Source organism: Salvelinus fontinalis, chromosome 6, assembly GCF_029448725.1.
Source record: "Salvelinus fontinalis isolate EN_2023a chromosome 6, ASM2944872v1, whole genome shotgun sequence".
In the NCBI taxonomy this organism is placed as follows: Eukaryota; Metazoa; Chordata; class Actinopteri; order Salmoniformes; family Salmonidae; genus Salvelinus; species Salvelinus fontinalis.
The window spans coordinates 78,318,248-78,342,101 of record NC_074670.1 but is presented as its reverse complement, the minus strand read 5'-3'; the positions used below and the strand labels follow the sequence as shown (position 1 = coordinate 78,342,101).

General features: G+C 44.9%; 1 protein-coding gene across 8 annotated transcripts in view; it reads left to right on the top strand.

The window, feature by feature from the left end:
- The window catches only part of tnip1 (TNFAIP3 interacting protein 1), a 39,339-nt gene that overhangs the window by 12,946 nt on the left and 2,539 nt on the right, over nucleotides 1-23,854 (top strand). For 4 of the 8 annotated variants that reach the window (XM_055927791.1, XM_055927790.1, XM_055927785.1 and 1 more), the window contains 14 exons: nucleotides 222-316; nucleotides 1,278-1,334; nucleotides 4,274-4,474; nucleotides 7,190-7,284; nucleotides 7,744-7,891; nucleotides 9,813-9,914; nucleotides 10,187-10,252; nucleotides 11,193-11,324; nucleotides 14,603-14,731; nucleotides 14,826-14,969; nucleotides 16,609-16,734; nucleotides 16,971-17,054; nucleotides 17,869-18,087; nucleotides 18,390-18,480. In XM_055927791.1, coding sequence (XP_055783766.1) covers nucleotides 222-316; nucleotides 1,278-1,334; nucleotides 4,274-4,474; nucleotides 7,190-7,284; nucleotides 7,744-7,891; nucleotides 9,813-9,914; nucleotides 10,187-10,252; nucleotides 11,193-11,324; nucleotides 14,603-14,731; nucleotides 14,826-14,969; nucleotides 16,609-16,734; nucleotides 16,971-17,054; nucleotides 17,869-18,087; nucleotides 18,390-18,480 — 1,689 coding nt within the window. The remainder of the gene's footprint in view (nucleotides 1-221; nucleotides 317-1,277; nucleotides 1,335-4,273; nucleotides 4,475-7,189; nucleotides 7,285-7,743; nucleotides 7,892-9,812; nucleotides 9,915-10,186; nucleotides 10,253-11,192; nucleotides 11,325-14,602; nucleotides 14,732-14,825; nucleotides 14,970-16,608; nucleotides 16,735-16,970; nucleotides 17,055-17,868; nucleotides 18,088-18,389; nucleotides 18,481-23,854) is intronic. The other 4 variants (XM_055927789.1, XM_055927787.1, XM_055927792.1 and 1 more) reach the window with 4 other exon arrangements.

The following is a 23,854-nucleotide window of genomic DNA, read 5'->3' as shown; positions in this document are numbered from 1 at the left end:
TGACTATATAACGACCCTGTAACAGTGGTGTGACTATATAACAGTGGTGTGACTATATTACGACCCTATAACGGTGGTGTGACTATATAACAGTGGTGTGACTATATTACGACCCTATAACGGTGGTGTGACTATATAACAGTGGTGTGACTATATTACGACCCTATAACGGTGGTGTGACTATATTACGACCCTATAACGGTGACTCCTGACTGTTTCAGGTCAGGGGAAGCTTCACCGCCAGCCCAGTATGGACCAGAGAGAGAGTCAGCCGTGTCTCTCAACGGGGAAGGCCCTAAATCATGAACAGCCCAGCGTAAGTAAACAGATTTTACTTTATAGCTATAGAGTACTTCATATTTTCTAGATATTATTGATCAGGCTGAGCAGCCCATGAAGTACAGTCTCATTAGCCTACATCTGAGACATAACGTTTACATGTCAGGTGGTGCTTTTACGTCTGTCCCAACTGGTTTCTGGCTTCTAGCAAAGGCTAACTGAAAGGAGCAATAGTCTCTGGTTCTCTCTTTGAGTCCTGTTGTCTTGTCAGTCTTCAGCATCGTTGTACAACGGCTGTGCAGGTGTTTTATGTTGTACAGAGAGGGAGGGAGCTCCCGTCTCACTTTGTTCATGGTGCCAGCCGGACTTGTGTTCTTTGCGAGCAACTTGTTTGCCCAATGACAGTGAAGTTAAGAAATTGTCCGTGGTGCCAATCTAAGCTTCCACAAAGCCTCATCACTACATTCTCTGCCACTGCCTCACCTGTGGCCTGATATGGATATTTTCCTAGATATATTGAAAGCTGTTCAGCATGTACAATTACACACACACTTTCACTTTGTAGCGTACTCCCAGTAGTCCAGAGTCGACTGATAAGACGGCTGGGATTCGGTGGACTGATATAGGGTACATACCATTTAGAGATTTAACAATGGCTAGCGATGTTCTAAATTCACAATTAATGATTATATAATTAGGCATCTTAGTTGGGGGTTTGGCCATGAAGCCCTTTTTCTACTTCCCCGGAGTCAGGTGAACTCGTGGATTACATTTTTATGTCTCTATGTGTAGTTTGAAGGAAGTTTCTAACTAGCGTTAGCGCAGCATGCTAGCTGTTCTCATAGACTTCCAGTGTCATTGCGCTAATGCTAGTTAGCATTGGCTCGCCAAACTACCTCTAACTTACTTCTTACTGGACGCAGAGACATAAAAATGCCATCCAGAAGTTCAGTCTGGATCTATTTTCAGTTTGTCATTGTTCTGTTTGGCGCTTCTAGGAAGGTCTGTCAGAGTTTGAGGTGGTGAATATGGAGAAGACCGCCGATACCCAGACGGTAAGTAACAATTTTCACACGGGGCTAGCTCACAATAACGGGGCTCAAATGGGATGTTTGGAAATGATCCAGGTTCTTTATGTAATAGATTCAGTTTAATCCATAAAGGTGTGTGTGTAGCCTACATTCAGAACCAGTCAATGCATCTGTTTGTGTCTAGAAGGATCACATTCAGCAAGATTGTAATATGTGTATATTCAGTGCCTTCGGTTACAACCTTATTCTAAAATAGATTAATTAAATAAAAATCCTCATCAATCTACACACAATACCCCATAACGACAAAGTAAAAACTGGATTTGAGACATTTTTGCAAATTTGTAAAATATAAAAAAACAGAAATACCTTATTTAAATAGATATTCAGACCCTTTGCTATGAGACTCAAAATTGAGCTCAGTTGCATCCTGTTTCCATTGATCATCCTTGATGTTTCTACAACTTGATTGGAGTACACCTGTGGTAAATTCAATTAATTGGGCATGATTTGGAAAAGCACATCTCTGCAGCACTCCACCAATCAGGCCTTTGTGGTAGAGTGGCCGGACTGAAGCCACTCCTCAGAGAAACAAGATTCTCTTGTCTGAAAAGCTCCTTGATGAAAACCTGCTCTGGACCTTAGACTGGGGGCGAAGGTTCGTCTTCCAACAGGACAACGACCCTAAGCACACAGCCAAGACAACACAGGAGTGGCTTCGGGACAAGTCTCTGAATGTCCTTGAGTGGCCCAGCCAGAGCCCAGACTTGAACCTGATCGAACATCACTGGAGAGACCTGAAAATAGCTGTGCAGCGACGCTCCCCATCTAACCTGACAGAGCTTGAGAGAATCTGCAGTGAAGATTGGGAGAAACTCCCCAAATACAGGTGTGCCGAGCTTGTAGCGTCATACTCAATATGACTCCAGGCTGTAATTGCTGCCAAAGGTGCTTCAACAAAGTACTGAGGAAAGAATCTGAATACTTAAGTAAATGTGATATTTCAGTTTAATTGCTTTATAAATTAGCAAACATTTCTACAATCCTGCTTTTGCTTTGTCATTATGGGATATTGTGTGTAGATTGAGGAATAAGGCTGTAACAAAATGTGTAAAACCCCCAGGGGTCTGAGTACTTTCCAAATGCACTGTATATATGTGTGTCATAACTTCTAGTCAACGCAGTTAAAACATTGAACATGTCATACCTGGTGATGAATCTAAGAGCTTGAAAGCAGCTCCTTAAGTTTCATTTCCTTAGCTCTCTGTTCTCTCTGGTCATTTCTCCCATATCAGGAGCTTCTCTTCTCTCTCTTTTTCTTGTGAGTCAACCGCTAACTAACTCAATACTGTGAGCTCAACATGAGTCAGCACAGGGAATGTCCACGATTATTACTGACCACACACACACACACACACACACACACACACACACACACACACACACACACACACGCTGTTAGGGAATGCTTGACAGGGAAGAATATGTCACAGGATATTCCGGACAGATATGGTATAGAGTCACATGACATATGACCGTCACTGATATATGCCTCATCACCCAAAGGATAGGAAAACTATTTCTTCAAGGCTATACACTGAGTTTTTCTTATTTTATTTATTTGTATTTTACCCCCCCCCCCCCCATTCTCCCAAATTGTTTCATCGCTGCAACTCCCCAACGGGCTCGGGAGAGGCGAAGGTGGAGTCCATACGTCCTTTGAAACATGACCCGCCTAACCGTGCTCCTTAACACCCGCCAGCTTAACCCGGAAGCCAGCCGCACCAATGTGTTGGAGGAAACACCGTTCACCTGGCAGCTGGGGTCAGCCCGCAGGCACCCGGCCCGCCACAAGGAGTCGCTAGAGCGTGATGAGCCAAGTAAAGCCCCACTGGCCAAACCCTCCCCTAACCCGGACGACGCTGGGACAATTGTGTGCCGTCCTATGTGACTCCCTACCACGGCCGGTTGTGGCACAGCCCGGGATATGAACCCGGGACCGTAGTAACGCCTCTAGCACTACTGCGTGCAATGCAGTGCCTTAGACCGCTGCGCCACTCGGTAGCCACTACACTGAGCTTTTTATAAACGTTACACCACCTCTGACTCAATCTTAATGGAGTTTTGCATTGCATATAGGATAGGGAGCACAACTTACATGACCAGTCAGTGGGACTGAGACTGACACACAAGGGGGACTGTCTATCTACAGGCTGTATAATTCAGATAGGACTTTTCCTTATTTTTATACATCCAGTATCCACAAAACTGGAGAGAGAAATCTTATGTTTTGACATTACTTGATTAATGTGTCCAGTCTGTATGGTGGTACAGAGGCTCTGCCTGTCCAGTCTGTATGGTGGTACAGAGGCTCTGCCTGTCCAGTCTGTATGGTGGTACAGAGGCTCTGCCTGTCCTGTCTGTATGGTGGTACAGAGGCTCTGACTGTCCTGTCCTGTCAGTATGGTGGTACAGAGGCTCTGACTGTCCTGTCCTGTCAGTATGGTGGTACAGAGGCTCTGACTGTCCTGTCCTGTCAGTATGGTGGTACAGAGGCTCTGACTGTCCTGTCCAGTCTGTATGGTTGCACAGAGGCTCTGACTGTCCTGTCCAGTCTGTATGGTTGCACAGAGGCTCTGATTGTCCTGTCCAGTCTGTATTGTGGCACAGAGGCTCTGATTGTCCTGTCCAGTCTGTATGGTGGCACAGAGGCTCTGATTGTCCAGTCTGTATGGTGGCACAGAGGCTCTGATTGTCCAGTCTGTATGGTGGCACAGAGGCTCTGATTGTCCAGTCTGTATGGTGGCACAGAGGCTGTGACTGAGTCTTCTTGGTGTCGTTCTCAGGTCCTCTGTTGTTTTACTATTGTTTATCTCTCTTCTTTGATCTATCTTAATTTCATATTTTTCTAGAAATGTATTGTTTTAAAGTGCTATATAAATAAAGTTTGATTTGATTTCCAGGCTGGTGCAGGAACAGGGCAGCTACCTCAGGAGAACCAGGAGTTAACCAGCCAGCTGCAGCGTCTAGAAAGCTCATTTAGTATCTTTGCTGAGGCGTCCAACCCCAACCAGCTCCTAGCCCACCTGGGACGCATGGCCGTCGAGTTCCACCACCTCTCCTCCAAGGTCCAGAAGAACGAGCAGAGGACGTCCCTCCTACAGGTAACTGAGAGGGGCAGATTGGGAGAAAGCCAGGCAGGTAGACAAATGGCTAGGCAGGCAGAGAAGTAAACAGCTTGTCCACACAGGTATATTTTGAAAACTGGAAATTCATCATGTCACCTGTATAGCGAACAACAATTGGGAGTTTGTCATTCCTGATGCTGAACCAAATTATGTTGCAAAACCAAGACAGCGTCTACTCTTCCTGGGTCCAAATAGAAAACAAAACCAAGACAGCATCTTCTCTTCCTGGGTCCAAATAGGAAACAAAACCAAGACAGCGTCTACTCTTCCTGGGTCTAAATAGGAAACAAAACCAAGACAGCGTCTACTCTTCCTGGGTCTAAATAGGAAACAAAACCAAGACAGCGTCTACTCTTCCTGGGTCCAAATAGGAAACCAAACACCTCAAATAAAATACAGAATATGCATAATATCATTCAAAATACAAAACATATATATTTTTAAATGTCATGTGACAGTCCCTGTCATACAGTAAAATGTTATTTTAATCTGGTTTCAATGCTAACTTGAGTTACCTGGGGTGGCAGAGTTCCATGTATTCATGGCTCTATTTAACACTGCCTTTCCCAGCCTCTGTACAGGACCGTCTGGCTGCATGTCTTGATACAGATGAGTGTCCGAACTGTGCCAACTGCTTGAACGGACAGTTTGGTACCTTCAACATCTCGCACAAAGACCAACAGTGATGCAGTCAATCTCTCATCTACTTTGAGTTCTGGTCTAACTGCAATTTTCCTATGTCCTTCTTTGCCGCACATGACCACACAACTGGGCAGTAGTGTAGGTGTCTTTTAGGACCTGTCTGGTTGAGTTAGATGACAAGAAATCAGTAATGCCTTATCATGGACAGACCATGACTCTCAGACCATGAGAAACAAGATTATCTGGTCTGTTGAAACCAAGATTGAACTCTTTGGCCAGAATGCCAAGCGTCATATCTGGAGGAAACCTGGCACTATCCCTACGGTGAAGCATGGTGGTGGCAGCATCATGCCGTGGGGATGTTTCTCAGCAGCAGGGACTGGGAGACTAGTCAGGATTGAGGGAAAGATGAACGGATCAAAGTACAGAGATGCTTGATGAAAACCTGCTCCAGAGCTCAGACTGGGGCAAAGGTCCACCTTCCAACAGGACAACGACCCTAAGCACACAGCCAAGACAATGCAGGAGTGGCTTTGGGACAAGTCTCTGAATGTCCATGAGTGGACCATCCAGACCCCGGACTTGAACCCAATCGAACATCTCTGGAGAGACCTGAAAATTGCTGTGCAGCGACGCTCCCCATCCAACGTGGCAGCGCTTGAGGATCTACAGAGAAGAATGGGAGAAACTTCTCAAATATAGTTGTGCCAAGCTTTAGTCTGCCTGTCCCTCCCACTGAAAAACATCCCCACAGGACAATGCTGCCACCACCGTGCACAAAGTGGAAAAAGTCAATGGTCAGAAGGCACTGTAATACGAATTCCATGTCCTCTGCTGCTTATTATGACATGGAGGACTGGAGTGCTACCAAACTCAGACCGTCAGTCTCTTAAGCAGTTCGCTATGTTTGAGGTAATGCTTGAACCCCTGCGGTTAGGGCGAATCCCCTCTTTTGAAGAGATGTTGGTTGCTCCCACAGCAAGTAAAAATGGTCACAAATGAGACATTCCTGCCTTTGCATAGTTTCTTCAGGAACTTGTTTAGGGCAGCGAGGCGGCTGTAACGTTCTGAACCCCTTCTATAGCACGACATCGGGGCTGTAACATTCCGAACCCCTTCTATAGCACGTCATTGGGGTTGTAACGTTCCCGAACCCCTTCTATAGCACGACATCGGGGCTGTAACGTTCCCGAACCCCTTCTATAGCACGACATCGGGGCTGTAACATTCCCGAACCCCTTCTATAGCACGACATCGGGGCTGTAACGTTCCGAACCCCTTCTATAGCACGACATCGGGGCTGTAACGTTCCGAACCCCTTCTATAGCACGACATCGGGGCTGTAACGTTCCGAACCCCTTCTATAGCACGACATCGGGGCTGTAACGTTCCCGAACCCCTTCTATAGCACGACATCTGGGCTGTAACGTTCCGAACCCCTTCTATAGCACGACATCGGGGCTGTAACGTTCCGAACCCCTTCTATAGCACGACATCGGGGCTGTAACGTTCCGAACCCCTTCTATAGCACGACATTGGGGCTGTAACGTTCCGAACCCCTTCTATAGCACGACATTGGGGCTGTAACGTTCCGAACCCCTTCTATAGCACGACATTGGGGCTGTAACGTTCCGAACCCCTTCTATAGCACGACATCGGGGCTGTAACGTTCCGAACCCCTTCTATAGCACGACATCGGGGATGTAACGTTTTGAACCCCTTCTATAGCACGACATCGGGGCTGTAACGTTCCGAACCCCTTCTATAGCACGACATCGGGGCAGAGAGTGAGTGACTATGGTGCCAATATTAGAGTAGTTGGCTAGAACAGTGGGCAGGAGGGAGGCCAAAGTCTCTCACCATTGATGTGCCCACCATGATGATGATGATGATGATGATGATGATGATGATGATGGTGGATGTGATATAATCTGATGGGGAAGGAAGTGGAGGAACCCAACAGGACTGCCTCGGTCAGGGGGAACGGTGTGTGTCTTGTTACAGGCGGAGAGTGCTGTGTTACTAATGCCTGTTCCTCTGTTTATCTAGACTCTTTGTGAGCAGCTCAGACAAGAGAACAACGAGCTGAGAAAGAAGATGGAGGAGGACCTTCAGTACAGAAACGGAGACTTGGAACTCCTGAGGTGAGTTTTGTATTTTCTCTGGATTCAGTTGGACTTCCAGCTCCCCAGGGGAGAGGAGGCGTTTGAGTTTATTATTGTGAATTTAAACTGAATGTTGACTTTGCTGTTTTCTGCTCCCACGTGAAGTTTAGAACTTTGTTTGAGTTTAAATAAAGGCAAGAAACACTTGGTATTCAGTAAACAGTGAGTGGACTTTTGTTTTTCTTTTTAACGATGATTCTCTGTCCAGCGACTACAGAGCTTCAAGTGAAGTGAAGTGACAGTTGGTCAAAGTTGATCGTTTTTGATGACTCAGGAATTGCTCTAATATTCTCCCTACCTCAGTGGGGTCTTCCCAGAGGATATCCTAGGGCTCTGCCAAGCTGCACATTACTCTACTAAACACTGGGATAGATATTCTAGATATCTCTGTAACTGCAGAGTAACACTAACCTTGCTTTCACTCTCTGGTCACTGCAGACAGGAGAACCTGAAGCTTAAAGAGCTGGTAACGGGAGGAGGAGAGACCGCAGCAGAGAGCGAGGGGCAGCCAGAAGCCAAAGAAGATGTGGTGAAAGAGGAAACTGCCAGCGTTAGATCCAAGATGGAGGTCAGCACACCACAGAAGGTATGGAAATCCTGTGGCAGAATGGATGGAAGGGCACCTGTCTGGTTCAGAGGATTAAAAGCTGGGAGAGAGAAAGGGGGAAATGATCAGCATAGATGTCTAGGAAGCCACAGCATCATTTAATTATGTGTGCTGTTACAGTAAATACTGTAGATTTAAATACTCTAGTTTCCATATTGGGTGTTGTCAGTATGAGTCAGACCATTGCCAGGCATCACAGTAGTGGAACAGTTAGCATGTTTATCACATCCTCACGTACTGTACAGTAGGAGGATGTGACTGACTTCCCCATTTTCATATCACATTGTAGTACTACTCTACTGTTGGTGTGTGATAATTCTCATTGTCTCATTGGTCCGTGTAGAATGTCTGTGAGCGACTTCCCAGGACTTTCTTGCAAATGCTTTTTTCAAATATATATATTTTTATTCACGACTTGTATAAATGGTGATCTGTAGTAGTAGTAGTGCACGGAATTTAAGAGCAATGTTTCATAGCCCTGTCCTGTTGCAGAGTGGGCTCTGTGAATGATGTTTAAAAGAAATGTATTGCAAAATGCATCGTAATGTGGCCAGTGATCATTTGCATTTTGAAAGTCTTATATCAAATTGTATTTGTCACATACGCCAAATGCAACAGTTGTAGACCTTACAGTGAAATGCTGAATACCACAGGTGTAGACCTTACAGTGAAATGCTGAATACAACAGGTGTAGTAGACCTTACAGTGAAATGCTGAATACAACAGGTGTAGTAGATCTTACAGTGAAATGCTGAATACAACAGGTGTAGTAGACCTTACAGTGAAATGCTGAATACAACAGGTGTAGTAGACCTCACAGTGAAATGCTGAATACAACAGGTGTAGTAGACCTTACAGTGAAATGCTGAATACAACAGGTGTAGTAGACCTCACAGTGAAATGCTGAATACAACAGGTGTAGTAGACCTTACAGTGAAATGCTGAATACAACAGGTGTAGTAGACCTTACAGTGAAATGCTGAATACAACAGGTGTAGTAGACCTTACAGTGAAATGCTGAATACAACAGGTGTAGTAGACCTCACAGTGAAATGCTGAATACAACAGGTGTAGTAGACCTCACAGTGAAATGCTGAATACAACAGGTGTGGTAGACCTTACAGTGAAATGCTGAATACAACAGGTGTAGTAGACCTTACAGTGAAATGCTGAATACAACAGGTGTAGTAGACCTTACAGTGAAATGCTGAATACAACAGGTGTAATAGACCTTACAGTGAAATGCTGAATACAACAAGTGTAGTAGACCTTAGTGAAATGCTGACTTACAAGCCCTTAACCAACAGTGCAGTTTTAATAAAATACCACCAACAACAAAAAGAGATAAGAACAACAAATAATTAAAGAGCAGCAGTAAATAACAATAGTATGGCTATATACAGGGGGCACTGGTACAATGTGCAGGGACACTGGTGTCGAGGTAATTGAGGTATTATGTACATATAGGTTGTTATTAAAGTGACTATACATAGATAATAACAGAGAGTAGCAGCAGTGTAAAAGAGAGGGGGGGCGGAGGCAATGCAAATAGTCTGGGTAGCCATTTGATTAGATGTTCAGGAGTCTTATGGCTTGGGGGTAGAAGCTGTTTAGAAGCCTCTTGGACCTAGACTTGACGCTCCGGTACCGCTTGCCGTGAGGTAGCAGAGAGAACATTTTTTGGGGGACTTCCTCTGACACCGCCTGGTATAGAGGTCCTGGATGGCAGGAAGCTTGACCCCGGGGATGTACTGGTCAGTATCTTGACAATGTGATTGCTGACATGAAAGAAAGAAAGAAAAAAAACATTTTGGGACTATCAACAGGGGACAAACCAAAAATAGTTTGAGTGGATTATTCCTTTTTAAGAATCGTCATGTTTTATATCCCTGTCCTACAGCAGAGTGGGAATGCCACAGAGAAGGAGAAAGCCCCGGCCAAGCCCTGTGACCCAGAGGCATACGAGAAGAAGATCAAGCTTCTAGAGAAGCAGAGGAAAGATGTGAGTCCCTCTCAACGTTACATCAGCTGTCCTCTTTCCACATGGAAAGGTCTTTGTGAGAGAAAAAAAATGGATGGGTTGCAGATCAAATGACACCCTATTCTCTTTATAGTGCACTACTTTTCACCAGGGTCCATACATAGTAGTGCACTATATAGGAAATAAGGTGCCATTTGAAACTCACGCTTGATTAGGTGTCCTGTTTCGTTTTTGGGAAGTCTATAAATGACGTATTGGTTTCAGTCATATTTCCCTTGTGATGATGATAACAGGTACTGGAAGTGAACAAGCAGTGGGATGTCCAGTGGATCTCGATGAAGTCACAGTTTGAACAGAAGGTACGTTATCTCACACGAAAACACTCACACACACACACACACACACACACACACACACACACACACACACACACACCACCTCGTAGTAAACAGCTTTGTATGGAATACGTAATATAGCAGAGATTATCTGAAACACTCATAGTAACTTGATGGAAATGGTGCTGTCTTGTTTACTATGCGGTGTTTACACATAGTAACCAGAGATACAGTCTTGTTTACTATGCGGTGTTTACACGTAGTAACCCGAGGTACAGTCTTGTTTACACACAGTAACCCGAGGTACAGTCTTGTTTACACACAGTAACCCGAGGTACAGTCTTGTTTACACACAGTAACCCGAGGTACAGTCTTGTTTACACACAGTAACCCGAGGTACAGTCTTGTTTACACACAGTAACCCGAGGTACAGTCTTGTTTACACACAGTAACCCGAGGTACAGTCTTGTTTACACGTAGTAACCCGAGGTACAGTCTTGTTTACACACAGTAACCCGAGGTACAGTCTTGTTTACACGTAGTAACCCGAGGTACAGTCTTGTTTACACGTAGTAACCCGAGGTACAGTCTTGTTTACACGCAGTAACCCGAGGTACAGTCTTGTTTACACGCAGTAACCCGAGGTACAGTCTTGTTTACACGCAGTAACCCGAGGTACAGTCTTGTTTACACGCAGTAACCCGAGGTACAGTCTTGTTTACACACAGTAACCCGAGGTACAGTCTTGTTTACACACAGTAACCCGAGGTACAGTCTTGTTTACACACAGTAACCCGAGGTACAGTCTTGTTTACACATAGTAACCCGATCACCGATCACTGTCACTGTTACTTTCTCTGCTACTCCAATCACCTCTATATGAAATGATGACCTGTTTGTCTCGTTGAAAAGACACCAATACCCCCTGTTTTAAAACAGTTTGAACCCCCCCCCAAAAAAACAGATCACAGACCTGCGTCAGAGGCTGGCGGACTCCCAGAAGGCCGTGCAGGAGCTGGAGGCAGAGCGAGAACAGAGGCAGCGGGATTACGATAAGAAGCTGCTGCTCGCCAAGTCCAAGATCGAGAACGTACAGGTGAGAACACACAGAAACCTAGTACAGACCCAACAATGTCCTCAAGACGTATACAAACCCAACACGTGTGTGTGTGTTGGTGAGTGTGCGGTCTTCACTGCTGGGAACACACGCGTGTCGGTGTGGAGGAGAACTGCTCCAGCCCACTCAGCCACGGTCCATTGAGTGTCTCTCATCTGTCTGTTTGTCACAACGACTGTATATGAATGGACACAGTAGCGCATTTGAAGCCAAGGAAGTCATAGATTTATGGAGACATAACATGCACAGATTAAGCTACTCCAGGAAGTGACGTTGGTAGGCTAGCTCAGTGCTACCCACTCTCATTGATTATCTCAAGTTGAGGGACGAGCGAGGTATTGCTAGGATACCAGTAGCAACTGAATTATCCTTGTGTGCAGTTATATATATATATATATATATATATATATATATATATATATATATATATATATATATATATATATATATATATATATATATATATATATATATATATATATATATAACATGATTCTCAAGATTGACCACGAATAGCTGTTTTCCCATTCACTATAATGGGGATTCTGTTTTCTGAAAACTATGCCATGGGAAGCCTTGAAGTTCATTTCTTCAATGAGAAGTGGCAGTCACTCTCCCCTGGTCTGTCAGCATCATTTGTAAAACGACTGGCTCCAGTGGTTCTGTCCTTTCATAAATCAGGCTGCTGTTCGTTAGCACTTTTGGTTTAAAGGATAGCCCCTGGTCTGTCCCCTGGTCTGTCCCCTGGTCTGGCCCCCGGTCTGGCCCCCGGTCTGGCCCCCGGTCTGGCCCCTGGTCTGGCCTTGCAGGACATCGAATTTCAGCTTCCTGTGATTTACAGGAAGTGACGTAATTGGGGGTCATATGGGCGGTTTCGAATCGACACACAGGCATTTCTTACCTCCATTGGATAGAATGGTCTTGCGGTTTTAAATTCTGAAGAGGATATTGGTCCATTAAATTGACTTGAAGCTGCCTGCCTAGCGGTCGCTCGCTCCCTCTGCCACTGATCTGGCTTTCAGGTCTGTCTATTAAAAATAACATGTTTTTATTTTTTATTTAACTAGGCAAGTCTGTTAAGAATAAATTCTTATTTACAATGACATCCTAGGAACAGTGGGTTAACTGCCTTGTTCAGGGGCAGAAGGACAGATTTTTACCTTGTCAGCTCAGGGATTCGATCCAGCAACTTTTCGGTTAGTGGCCCAACGCTCTAACCACAAGGCTACCTACCTCCCTGTCTTAGGTCAGTTAGGATCACCACTTTATTTTAAGAATGTGAAATGTCAGAATAATAGTAGTGATTTATTTCAGCTTTTATTTTTTTCATCACATTCCCAGTGGGTCAGAAGTTTACTTACTCTTAATTAGTATTTGATAGCATTGCCTTTAAGTTGTTTAACTTGGGTCAAACATTTCGGGGAGCCTTCCACAAGCTTCCCACAATAAGTTGGGTGAATTTTGACCCATTCCTCCTGACAGAGCTGGTGTAACTGAGTCAGGTTTGTAGGTCTCCTTGCTCGCACACACTTTTTCAGTTCTGCCCACATTTTTTCAATGGTATTGAGGTCAGGGCTTTGTGATGGACACTCCAATATCTTGATTTTGTTGTCCTTAAGCCATTTTGCCAAAACTTTGGAAGTATGCTTGGGGTCATTGTCCATTTGGGAGACCCATTTGCGACCAAGCTTTAACTTCCTGACTGATGTCTTGAGATGTTGCTTCAATATATCCACATCATTTTCCATCCTCATGATGCCATCTATTGTGTGAAATGCACCAGTCCCTCGTGCAGCAAAGCACCCCCACAAGATGATGCTGCCACCCCCGTGCTTCACGGTTGGGATGGTGTTCTTCGGCTTGCAAACATCCCCCTTTTTCCTCCAAGCATAACGATGGTCATTATGGCCAAACAGTTCTATTTTTGTTTCATCAGACCAGAGGCCATTTCTCCAAAAAGTATGATCTTTGCCCCCATGTGCAGTTGCAAACCGTAGTCTTGCTTTTTTTATGGCGGTTTTGGAGCAGTGGCTTCTTCCTTGCTGAGCGGCCTTTCAGGTTATGTCGATATAGGACTCGTTTTACTGTGGATATAGATACTTTTGTACCTATTTTAAAAATCCACTTAGACATTATTGGGTATTTTATGTGTGTGTGTGTAGGCCAGGGACAACAATCTAAATGTAATACATTTTAAATTCAGGCTGAAACAACAAAATGTGGGGGAAATACTTTCTGAAGGCGGTGTAGGTACGGGTAAAAGTGACTAGGTAAAATCAGGATAGATAATAAACAGTAGCAGCAGCGTGGGTGTTGTGTATTATGTGTGGGTAAAGTTCAGTGAGTGTGCATAGAGCCGTTGCAAGAGAGACCGTGCAGATAGTCAGTGTAGGCACTTGACTAACTGTTCAGCAGTCTTATGGCTTGGGGGATAGAAGCTGTTCAGGAGCCTTTTGGTCCCAGACTTGGTGCTCCGGTATCACTTGCTGTGCGGTAGCAGAGCGAACTGGGCCGCACGCACTACACTCTAACTCCTTATGGTTGTCATAGCAAGCAGTGATGTAGCCAGTCAAGATGCTCTCAATGTGCAGCTGTAGAACATTTTTGAGGATCTGAGGGCCAAATCTTTTCAGCCTCCTGAGGGGGAAGAGGCGTTGCCCTCTTACCGACTGTGTTGTGTTAGGACCATGATCGCTCCTAGGTAATGTGGACACTGAGGAACTTGAAACTTTCGACCCGCTCCACTACAGCCCCGTTGATGTGAATGGGGATGTGCTCGACCCTCCGTTTCCAGTAGTCCACGATCAGCTCCTTTTTGTCTTGCTGACGTTGAGAGGTCAACAGACAGGTTTGAGGAAGGGAAAGGAGAAGAGGGGGGGAGTGGGATGAAGGGGTGAAAGGAGGGAGGGAAGAGAATGAGGTAGAGAGAGAGAGAGAAAGACAAAGGAGAAAAACATCAACCCTCGGACACAGCTTTTCCCATCGACTGAAAAAAACCTGAGAAAAACGTCAGCTACTGTGACATTTTGACCTTTTTTCAAAAACATGCCCGGATTATGTTTTCCTATGATATCATGTTATTGATAGGTCACCATTAGGTTACCGTCAGGTCAACTTTTAACCTGACAGTCTCTGACACATGGAACATTACTCGTCTGACTTTCACATCCATTCAGTCTGGATTAAAACTGTGAATGAACTCTGAAACAGTGGAGTTGAAGCACGTTGTGCCAATGTTGTTGTATGAATGTTTTCAGGGGGAGAAGGAGTGTCTGAACTCTGAGACCACAGAGTTAAAGCAGAAGGTTCGTTACCTGCAGGATCAGCTGCTGCCCCTCAGTAAACAGAGAGAGTACCAGGAGAAAGAGATACAGCGCCTCAACAGGGTCAGTACTCTGTGTGTGTGTGTACACTCTGTGTGTACTGTGTGTGTGTGTGTGTGTTATCTAACTTACTCTGTCTCCCCCTGCCACCCTTCAGGCTCTAGAGGAGGCCTTGAACCTGCACCCTCCCCCCTCCTCCCAGCAGCCACCGGTCCAGGGCGCCAGTGGTAACCACGGTGACGGGCCTAGTAACTTGAGGAGGCAGGAGCTGCTCACCCAGATAGCAGTGTTAATGGAACAGGTCAGTCAGACACTTTCTGAGCTAATTGATCCAGTTCAGTGATTGGCTATATTTCATGGACCAACTGGCAAGTGTCTTTACTTACATTTTCAACCTATCCCTGACCGAGTCTGTAATACTTACATGTTTCAAGCAGACCACCATAGTCTCTGTGCCCAAGAACGCGAAGGTAACTTGCCTAAATGACTACCGCCCTGTAGCACTCACATCTGTAGTCACGAAGTGCTTTGAAAGGCTGGTCATGGCTCACAACACCATCATGTCAGAAACCCTAGACCCACTCCAATTCGCATACCGCCCCTACATATACACAGAAGATAATCTCAATTGCACTCCACACTGCCCTTTCACACCTGGACAAAAGAAACACCTATGTGAGAATGCTGTTCATTGACTACAGCTCATCGTTCAAAACCATAATGCCCACAAAGCTCATCAGTAAGCTAAGGACCCTGGGACTAAACACCTCCCTCTCCAACTGGATCCTGGACTTCCTGACCGGCCTCCCCCAGGTGGTAAGGGTAGGTAACAACACATCCACCACCCTGATCCTCAACACAGGGGCCCCTCAGGGGTGCGTGCTCAGTCCCCTCCTGTACTCCCTGTTCACCCATGACTGCGTGGCCATGCACAACTCCAACACCATCATTAAGTTTGCTGACGACACAAGAGCTGTAGGCCTGATCACCGACAACGATGAGACAGCCTATAGGGAGGTGGTCAGAGACCTGGCAGTGTGGTGCCAGGACAACAACCTCTCCCTCAATGTGAGCAAGACAAAGGAGCCGATCGTGGACTACAGGAAAAGGAGGACCGAACATTCCCCCATTCACATCGACAGTGCTGTGGTGGAGCGCCAAGCCAGTCGTGAAGAGGGCACGACAACGCCTATTCCCCCTCAGGATATTGAAAAGATATGGTATGGGTCCCCAGATCCTCAAAAGGTTCTACAGCTGCACCATCGAGAGCATCCTGACTGGTTGCATCACTGCCTGGTATGGCAACTGCTCGGCATCTGACCATAAGGCACTACAGAGGGTAGTGCGTACGGCCCAGTACACCACCAGGGCCAAGCTTCCTGCCATCCAGGATCTCTATACTAGGAAGGCTAAAAAAAATTGTCTGACTCCAGTCACCCAAACCATAGACTGTTCTCTCTCCTACCGCACGGCAAGCGGTACGGGAGCGCCAAGTCTAGGTCCAAAAGGCTCATAACAGCTTCTACCCCCAAGCCATTAGACTGCTGAACAATTAATCAAATGGCCACCCAGACTATTTGCATTGAAACCCCTACTGCTGCTAGTCAGTGTTTACTATCTATGCATCTACCTACATGTACAAATTACCTCAACTAACCTGTACCCCCACACATTGACTCAGTATCCCCTGTGTATATAGCCTCGTTATTGTTAGTTTATTTTGTAATTTTCTTAACCAACAATGCACTTCAAGAAATAGCGTTAAGGGCGTGTAAGTAAGCATTTCATGGTACGGTCTACTACACCTGTTGTATTCTGCACATGTGAGAATAAAAATTGTATTTTATTTCACGTACCTGGTGTCCCAGGTCTTCCGGGGAAAAAAAGTTGAACTCACCAACTTAGTATCCGAGGTAATCATCCTGTATCTACTCTCTCAGGTGAAGATCTTTGAGGAGGACTTCAGGAAAGAGCGGAGCGACAGGGAACGAATGAACGAGGAAAAGGAGGACTTGAGGAGACAGGTGGAGAGGCTGCAGGGTCAGATGACCAACCTCACCAATCAGGTTAGGAGCTGCTTTCTGCTGTGTCCTAAATGGCCCCCTATTCCCTATGTAGGTGCACAATGCTATGGGCCCTGGTCAAAAGTAGTGCACTGTATAGGGAAGATGGTGCCACTTGGGACACAGACACAGTTTCACAGCACTTTGCATTGAATAGGGAGGTTCTCATCTCCTCCACCTCTCATGTATGGGTTTTCCTGATGTGGGTTCATAAATTTGAGTTGGTTTGTTCCGCTCAGCTTCACCAGGCCCAGAACGAGTGTCAGAGAGAGAGAACAGAGAGATGCAAGCTGGAGAGACTACAGATGCAGCATCATAAACAGGTACTGTAGCCACCGGGCCTCGGTCCCTTCTCATCTCCCGCTATAGACGGGTACTGTAGCCACCGGGCCTCAGTCCCTTCTCATCTCCCGCTATAGACGGGTACTGTAGCCACCAGGCCTCAGTCCCTTCTCATCTCCCGCTATAGACGGGTACTGTAGCCACCAGGCCTCAGTCCCTTCTCATCTCCCGCTATAGACGGGTACTGTAGCCACCAGGCCTCAGTCCCTTCTCATCTCCCGCTATAGACGAGTACTGTAGCCACCGGGCCTCAGTCCCTTCTCATCTCCCGCTATAGACAGGTACTGTAGTCACCAGGCCTCAGTCCCTTCTCATCTCCCGCTATAGACCGGTTTAGCTTGGCTTCAAATGGCTGTGGTGAACCTAGTCAATTAGCACAGGACATTATAGGCTAACCCCTCAGTCCAACAGACAGACGGGGCTTGTCTTCACATGGCTGTGGTGGTAAACCTATCAGTCTAGTTTCACCTAGCACTTAGACCTCTTTTGAAGTAATGACAGCAATAGGATGGATTTTCTCCTGATTTAGATGAGTAAAAATGTCTGTGTGCTTAACTTCCTTCCACTCTGAGGAGCACCAACTAGGGCTGTGCTTTACTCCAGTTATATCTCAAAACTACTGGAACATTCCTCTGCCTGGCTGAAAACAACCCCTCCGTATTTCCAGACATAGATCAACTAGATATGTTGCATAAAATCCAAGTGACTGGGTGCTGTGCTTCCTCTACCTGCCTGCTTGCCCTGCATTACTCTGACCGGGGTTACCGAGGTTTGTGTCCCTGTGTTCCCTGGTAGGGCCAGCAGCAGCAGGAGAGGCGTACCTCAGACCCCTCCTCAGGCACCATGAACGGCCCTCTGAGCCCTCCCTACTGTGGTCCCTTTGTGCAGGTGGCTCCAGGAGGAGGGCTGGACGGCTGGCCAATACACCCCAGGATACCCACCAACCCAACAGTTTCTGCCGGGGGCGTAGCGCCACCGGGGCGTGGCGACTTCCCGCCCCTCACAACGGTAAGGGTCCGTATCACAATATATCAGCGAAAAATTACGTGTTTCTTATTGGACTAGTTCAGGTAGTCGGTCCGTTTGGTTCCTAGTGAATATGGTAACCTAATCCCAAATGGACCCCTAGTCGCTACTCTTAGATCATAGCTGCTGACAGAGGAGCTTTTCCCCCTTGCCAGTAAGCAGCTACTTGCTCTTTGGAGGCTTAGGCCGGGTTACTGTAAAGCACTTTGTGACAACTTGTGTAAAAAGGACTATATGAATAAAATGTGATTGACTGACATTGTGCTCTCTGTTCTGCTTTGGTCCATCAGGGAAACCCGTGGCAGCAATCGTTCCCCCAGCCCAGAGGCTCCAGGGGACCCGGAGCAGGGGAAGGATCCAGGCCACCTCCAGAGAACACGGGTATGCTGACACAAATTATGGCCAATGGGAAAAGGGTTGAAAAATTCTGGTAACATTTCCAAAATTTGTGGAAATTGCCATTTTTAGATTTATAGCTTCTATCAAAAGGTTCTATACTTCTATTAAAGTAAGGGAAATCAACACAAAACCAGACACTTCATCACTGTACAACCCAGAATGAAGGGTTTGAAATCTAATTAGTATGGTAATACTAACATCATAATAAAGGTTCAACTTCTATTAACGGGAGTGAATCTATCATAAATACACACACATACACAGCATGTTAAAAACACAATTAGGCAAACTAAGCAAAAAAAACACAAGCTGCAGCCCATTTTGGCAATTTGGGATTCCCCACTTCCAAACAGGGATTCCAACCAAGTAGCAAGCCTCCACTCTGTGGGGAATTATTTTAAGCAGCAGTGGCAATGTATTCGGCGAGATCAGTTCTATTAGAAGAGTGATCTGGGACATAAGTATTGTTCCAGGGCATTTCAAGTAGCATTGCCAATATTCGCTATGTGTCTAGAGATGTCACGAATTTGGTCTAGGGCACATGCAACTCCATACCCAGGGAAAAACACACCAAATGACCTGGATGCAGGAGAAGTTAAGTGAATGTTTATTTCCATTTCTTTCCCTGTACCTCAGACTCATTATTTTATATTGGGTTTTTCAGTACAATACTTATCAAGATAATTTACATGTGTGCAATCAAAACTCGGACAATAAATACTTCAGAACATTTTAAATAGTGTGCACTCTAAGGTGCCGTCCTTTCTAACCTTTTGAAAAAACCAACTGAAACCAAAATAAAAAGATCCCACACAATAAATCAAACACAGTATTGCCACCACGGAAAATAAACATGTACTTGGTTTTCACGATGCTACATTTTAATCAGTTCAAAAACATCTTAATCCAGTTTACTGCATCGTGGGCAGGAAGTCTTGATAAAACCGTATACAGATTTATACTTCAGACACATCACATGATACTGTCCTGTTGAGCGGAATGGGCACCTTCTAAAGTAAACCATCCCAGAGCCCCTCTCTCTTAATCTGATCTTTTTGACCTGTTGCATTGACATTTATGTCCCTGTGACATCAACTAGTCAAAATATGTTGTTTAACAAATCTGCTAGGACCTTCAAAAAGTTGGTGCTGGTTTATCAGCTCTTGGATCTACATACAATCTGGACACAGTTCCACGTAATGGAAACAGATTTTTGCTTTAGATTTACATTTACCTTCTTACTTACTTAAATCACTGGTATATTCAAACTATCAAATTGAGAAATAATAATAATTGGAAATGGTCAAAAGCGTATCTTATTATATTCCCACTGTCCCTTACAGCCTCTTTGAGTACTGGCGGCCTATCTATGGGTACATAGGAAGCTTATCTCTAACACAACAACAGATGGCAGCCTCTAATTTATTATCAGTCCCAAGGCCTAATCCTTCTGTTCGTCATGTGACCTTGTATAGAAACATTTACTTCTTCAAATTACTAAGACGTTGCATTAAGGTGCTATCTGAAAGCCACTAATATTGCCATTTACTTTGTTACTTTCACTTGTCTTCATATCTGTTTCCTTCAACTAGGACTCTCAAGACCCTTCCAATCACTATTGCTAATACACACGGATCACTCTCAAACAATGTTCTGCTTTTACCCCTATTTTAAGGTTTAAAAACAAAACAAACATTACTTTCTCGTTATTGGAAGGCATTGTTTTCATTTTAGTCTACCCTAACAATGTTACTCTATAGATGTATTCCCAATTTCTGTTGGATATTCACTTTTATGCTTCACACTTTAATAAATGTCTATTTTAAGATTAACAGTAATGCACCGAATTTATAAAATACATCTGATAATTTAGAAGGAAAGAGAAACTTGAGGGACCTTCCTTTTTTTAAGTTAGCTCTCAAGACTAGTCTCTTTCTGGGATCAACTTTCACTATAACTGGGCTGGCACTGTCTATCAGTCCCATATAGATGGCGTGCTCTGTCTATAATAAGTCTCTACTAGGAGGTTAAACTCTGCTAACCCATTATACATTGTTACTTTATCAAATCTCTAGTGACCCATTTTATACTCTTCACAAATTCCTCCTTTACACTAGTGTTCTATTTAACAGCATATTCGGATATAGTACACTTTCCTTTCACATACAAAATCCCTATATAACATTAATCAACTTGGATATTTACATCCACACCAACACCAATGATCAGAGTGCAGCCAGACCAGCCAGAGAAGTACACATATCCCGGTCGAGGAAATCTCAGTGTCCGAGGGCATCAATAAACCCTAGCCTTCATTGTTACAGCCCTTACCCATCTCAGCTGTTACCCTCTCAGATTTTTCAATGGCTTCTCCTGTCAGTGCTCACTACCTGTATATTGAGGGGCGGTGGTGGACTCAGATCACACAGAACCTGGTTGGGGTATTCATTCAGACACGCACCTCTTTCACACCGGAGCTAGTCCCCTGACGGCTCTCATTCCCTCAGCACTTAATTGCAATAATATTCGTTATTATCCAAATTTAAATCGGCTTAACACATCCTTTCCGCACTCACAGCCACATTCACTTAGTACTATTCCCAAACACACTCAGTAATCTCTGTTATTACTCCATTTGCATCTTCAAAGATTCTCTTGTCGTTACTTCCTATGCACCATATGTATCTTCCTATACATATAAAATAACACCTTGTGCTATTATCAGTGGCTGCAGACCACGTAGACACTTCCAATAAATGCCCACAGACAGCTGTCAGCGGGGCATGGTACTGTTATTCGCTCTAGTCTTTTCCTAGAAGACTAGCTTTAGCCTTCTTCCACAGCCATATGTATCTTCAAAAGGTTCCTCTACAGTCGCCATAGATTCTACAGTATCTATACTGTCTACAGTAGCTGTAGTCTGCGTCTGTAGTCATAGATGCTATAGACTCTATAGTTTCGCCGCATCCCATACATATAGAATAACACCTCGTGCTATTACTCAAGACTAGTGGTACCCTCCCTTAATTTTGTTTAGTTTTATTCTTGATTTTATACAAATTCATTTAAATTGACTGTCTCCTCCTGGGCAGCTCACAGTAAGGTTCTGGTCTGGGTTAGTCCTCATCGTCTTTTGGTCAGGCGGGAATTTCCCTCACGTTTCATAAAATGCGGCACGGGTTTCCCACGCAAACCCTCACTGGAGAGCTCTGCAGGCCGAATCAATCATCCCATTCGAGACGCCAAAATGTAAAGGAAATTCTACACATGGACATTCCAAGTCAATCTTAAATTAATAATGATTTAACAGCAAGCTGGAGAGGTCAGTCAAACTTAGATGCATAAAGAACCGGTCTGAAGTGAGCTCTGCCACGGCAGTCCCCTTACAGTGCATTCGGAAAGTATTCAGACCCTTTTTGACTTTTTCAACATTTTGCGTTACAGGCTTATTTTAAAATGGATTACATTTTTTTTTTAAGTCCCACATCAATCTACACACAATACCCCATAATGACAAAGTGAAAACAGGTTTTAGAAATGTGTTCATTTATTAAAAACAGATGCCTTATTTAAATAAGTATTCAGACCCTTTGCTATGAGACTTGAAATTGAGCTCAGGTGCATCCTGTTTCCATTGGTCATCCTTGATACTTCAACTTGATTCGAGTCCACATGTGGCAAATTCAATTGATTGGACATGATTTGGAAAGGCACACACCTGTCTATATAAGGTCCCACAGTTGACAGTGCATGTCAGAGCAAAAACCAAGTCATGAGGTCGAAGGAATTGCCTGTAGAGCTCCGAGACAGGATTCTGTCGAGGAACAGATCTGGGGAAGGGTACCAAAACATTTCTGAAGTATTTAAGGTCCCCAAGAACACAGTGGCCGCCATCGTTCCTAAATGGAAGAGGTTTGTAACCACCAAGGCTTTTCCGAGAGCTGGCCAAACTGAACAATCGGGGGAGACGGGCCTTGGTCAGGGAAGTGACCAAGAACCCGATGGTCACTCTGACAGAGATCCAAAGTTCTTCTGTGGAGATGGGAGAACCTTCCAGAAGGACAACCATCTCTGCAGCAGTCCACCAATCAGGCTTTTATGGTTGAGTGGCCAGACGGAAGCCACTCCTCAGTAAAAGGCACATGACAGCCCACTTGGAGTTTGCCAAAAGGCACCTAAAGGACTCTTAGACAATGAGAAACAAGATTCTCTGGTCTGATGAAACCAAGATTGAACTACTTGGCCTGGATGCCACGCGTCACGTCTGGAGGAAACCTGGCATCATCCCTACAGTGAAGCATGGTGGTAGCCGCATCATGCTGTGGGGATGTTTTTCAGCAGCAGGGACTGGGAGACTAGTCAGGATCAAGGGAAAGATGAATGGAGCAAAGTACAGAGATCCTTGAATAAAACCTGCTCCAACAGAACAACGACCCTAAGCACACAGCCAAGACAATGCAGGACTGGCTTCGGGACAAGTCTCAATGTCCTTGAGTGGCCCAGCCAGAGCCCGGACTTGACCTCGATCAAAAACCTCTGGAGAGACCAGAAAATAGCTGTGCAGCGACGCTTCCTATCCAATCCGACAGAGCACGAGAGGATCTGCAGAGAGAAGAATGGGAGAAACTCCCCAAATACAGGTGTGCCAAGCTTGTAGCGTCATATCCAAGAAGTCTCAAGTTTTTGCTTTGTCATTATGGGGTATTGTGTGTAAATTTGAGGGTAAAAAAAACCATTTTTATCAATTTTAGAAAATGTGGGGAAATGAAGGGGTCTGAATCCATTCCGAAAGCACTGTGTATATACTGTGGTTCTTCCTTTTAAAAGTTGCATCGTACTGCAGCACAGATTGCGAGGTGCTGCACTATTCTATGGCCCGTTATGGAAGTGTCAGCCGTTGTTGCCAGAATTACGCAATTTACCACAAACAGTCACAGCATAAGCTCAAAACTTTTAAAGGAAGAACCACTGTACTGCTTACACAGACAAGTTATATTTGATTGATTTTAGCTAATGCATTATTTATAATAAGTCATCATTAACATTTGCTTCATGCATGTGACCGACCAATACCTCACGAGGCTTGAATCTGAGATATCCCTTTCCGTTCTCAAAACAATGTTCTGTGCGTACTGCCAAGTTGCAGATACTGATAGTGAGGATTCCTCCCACGCACGATCAATCAGTCACTTGCATGAACCCAGTCGAATTGGTTATTATAAACGCACAAACAATTTACCTTCACACCTGGTTTGAAGATCACCCGGAATAAGGATACATAAGCAGGAAATCCTGATTCCTCCAACCAGGATTTCTGGTTGGGAAAGTTCCCAGAATTTTGCAACCCTACCAGGAA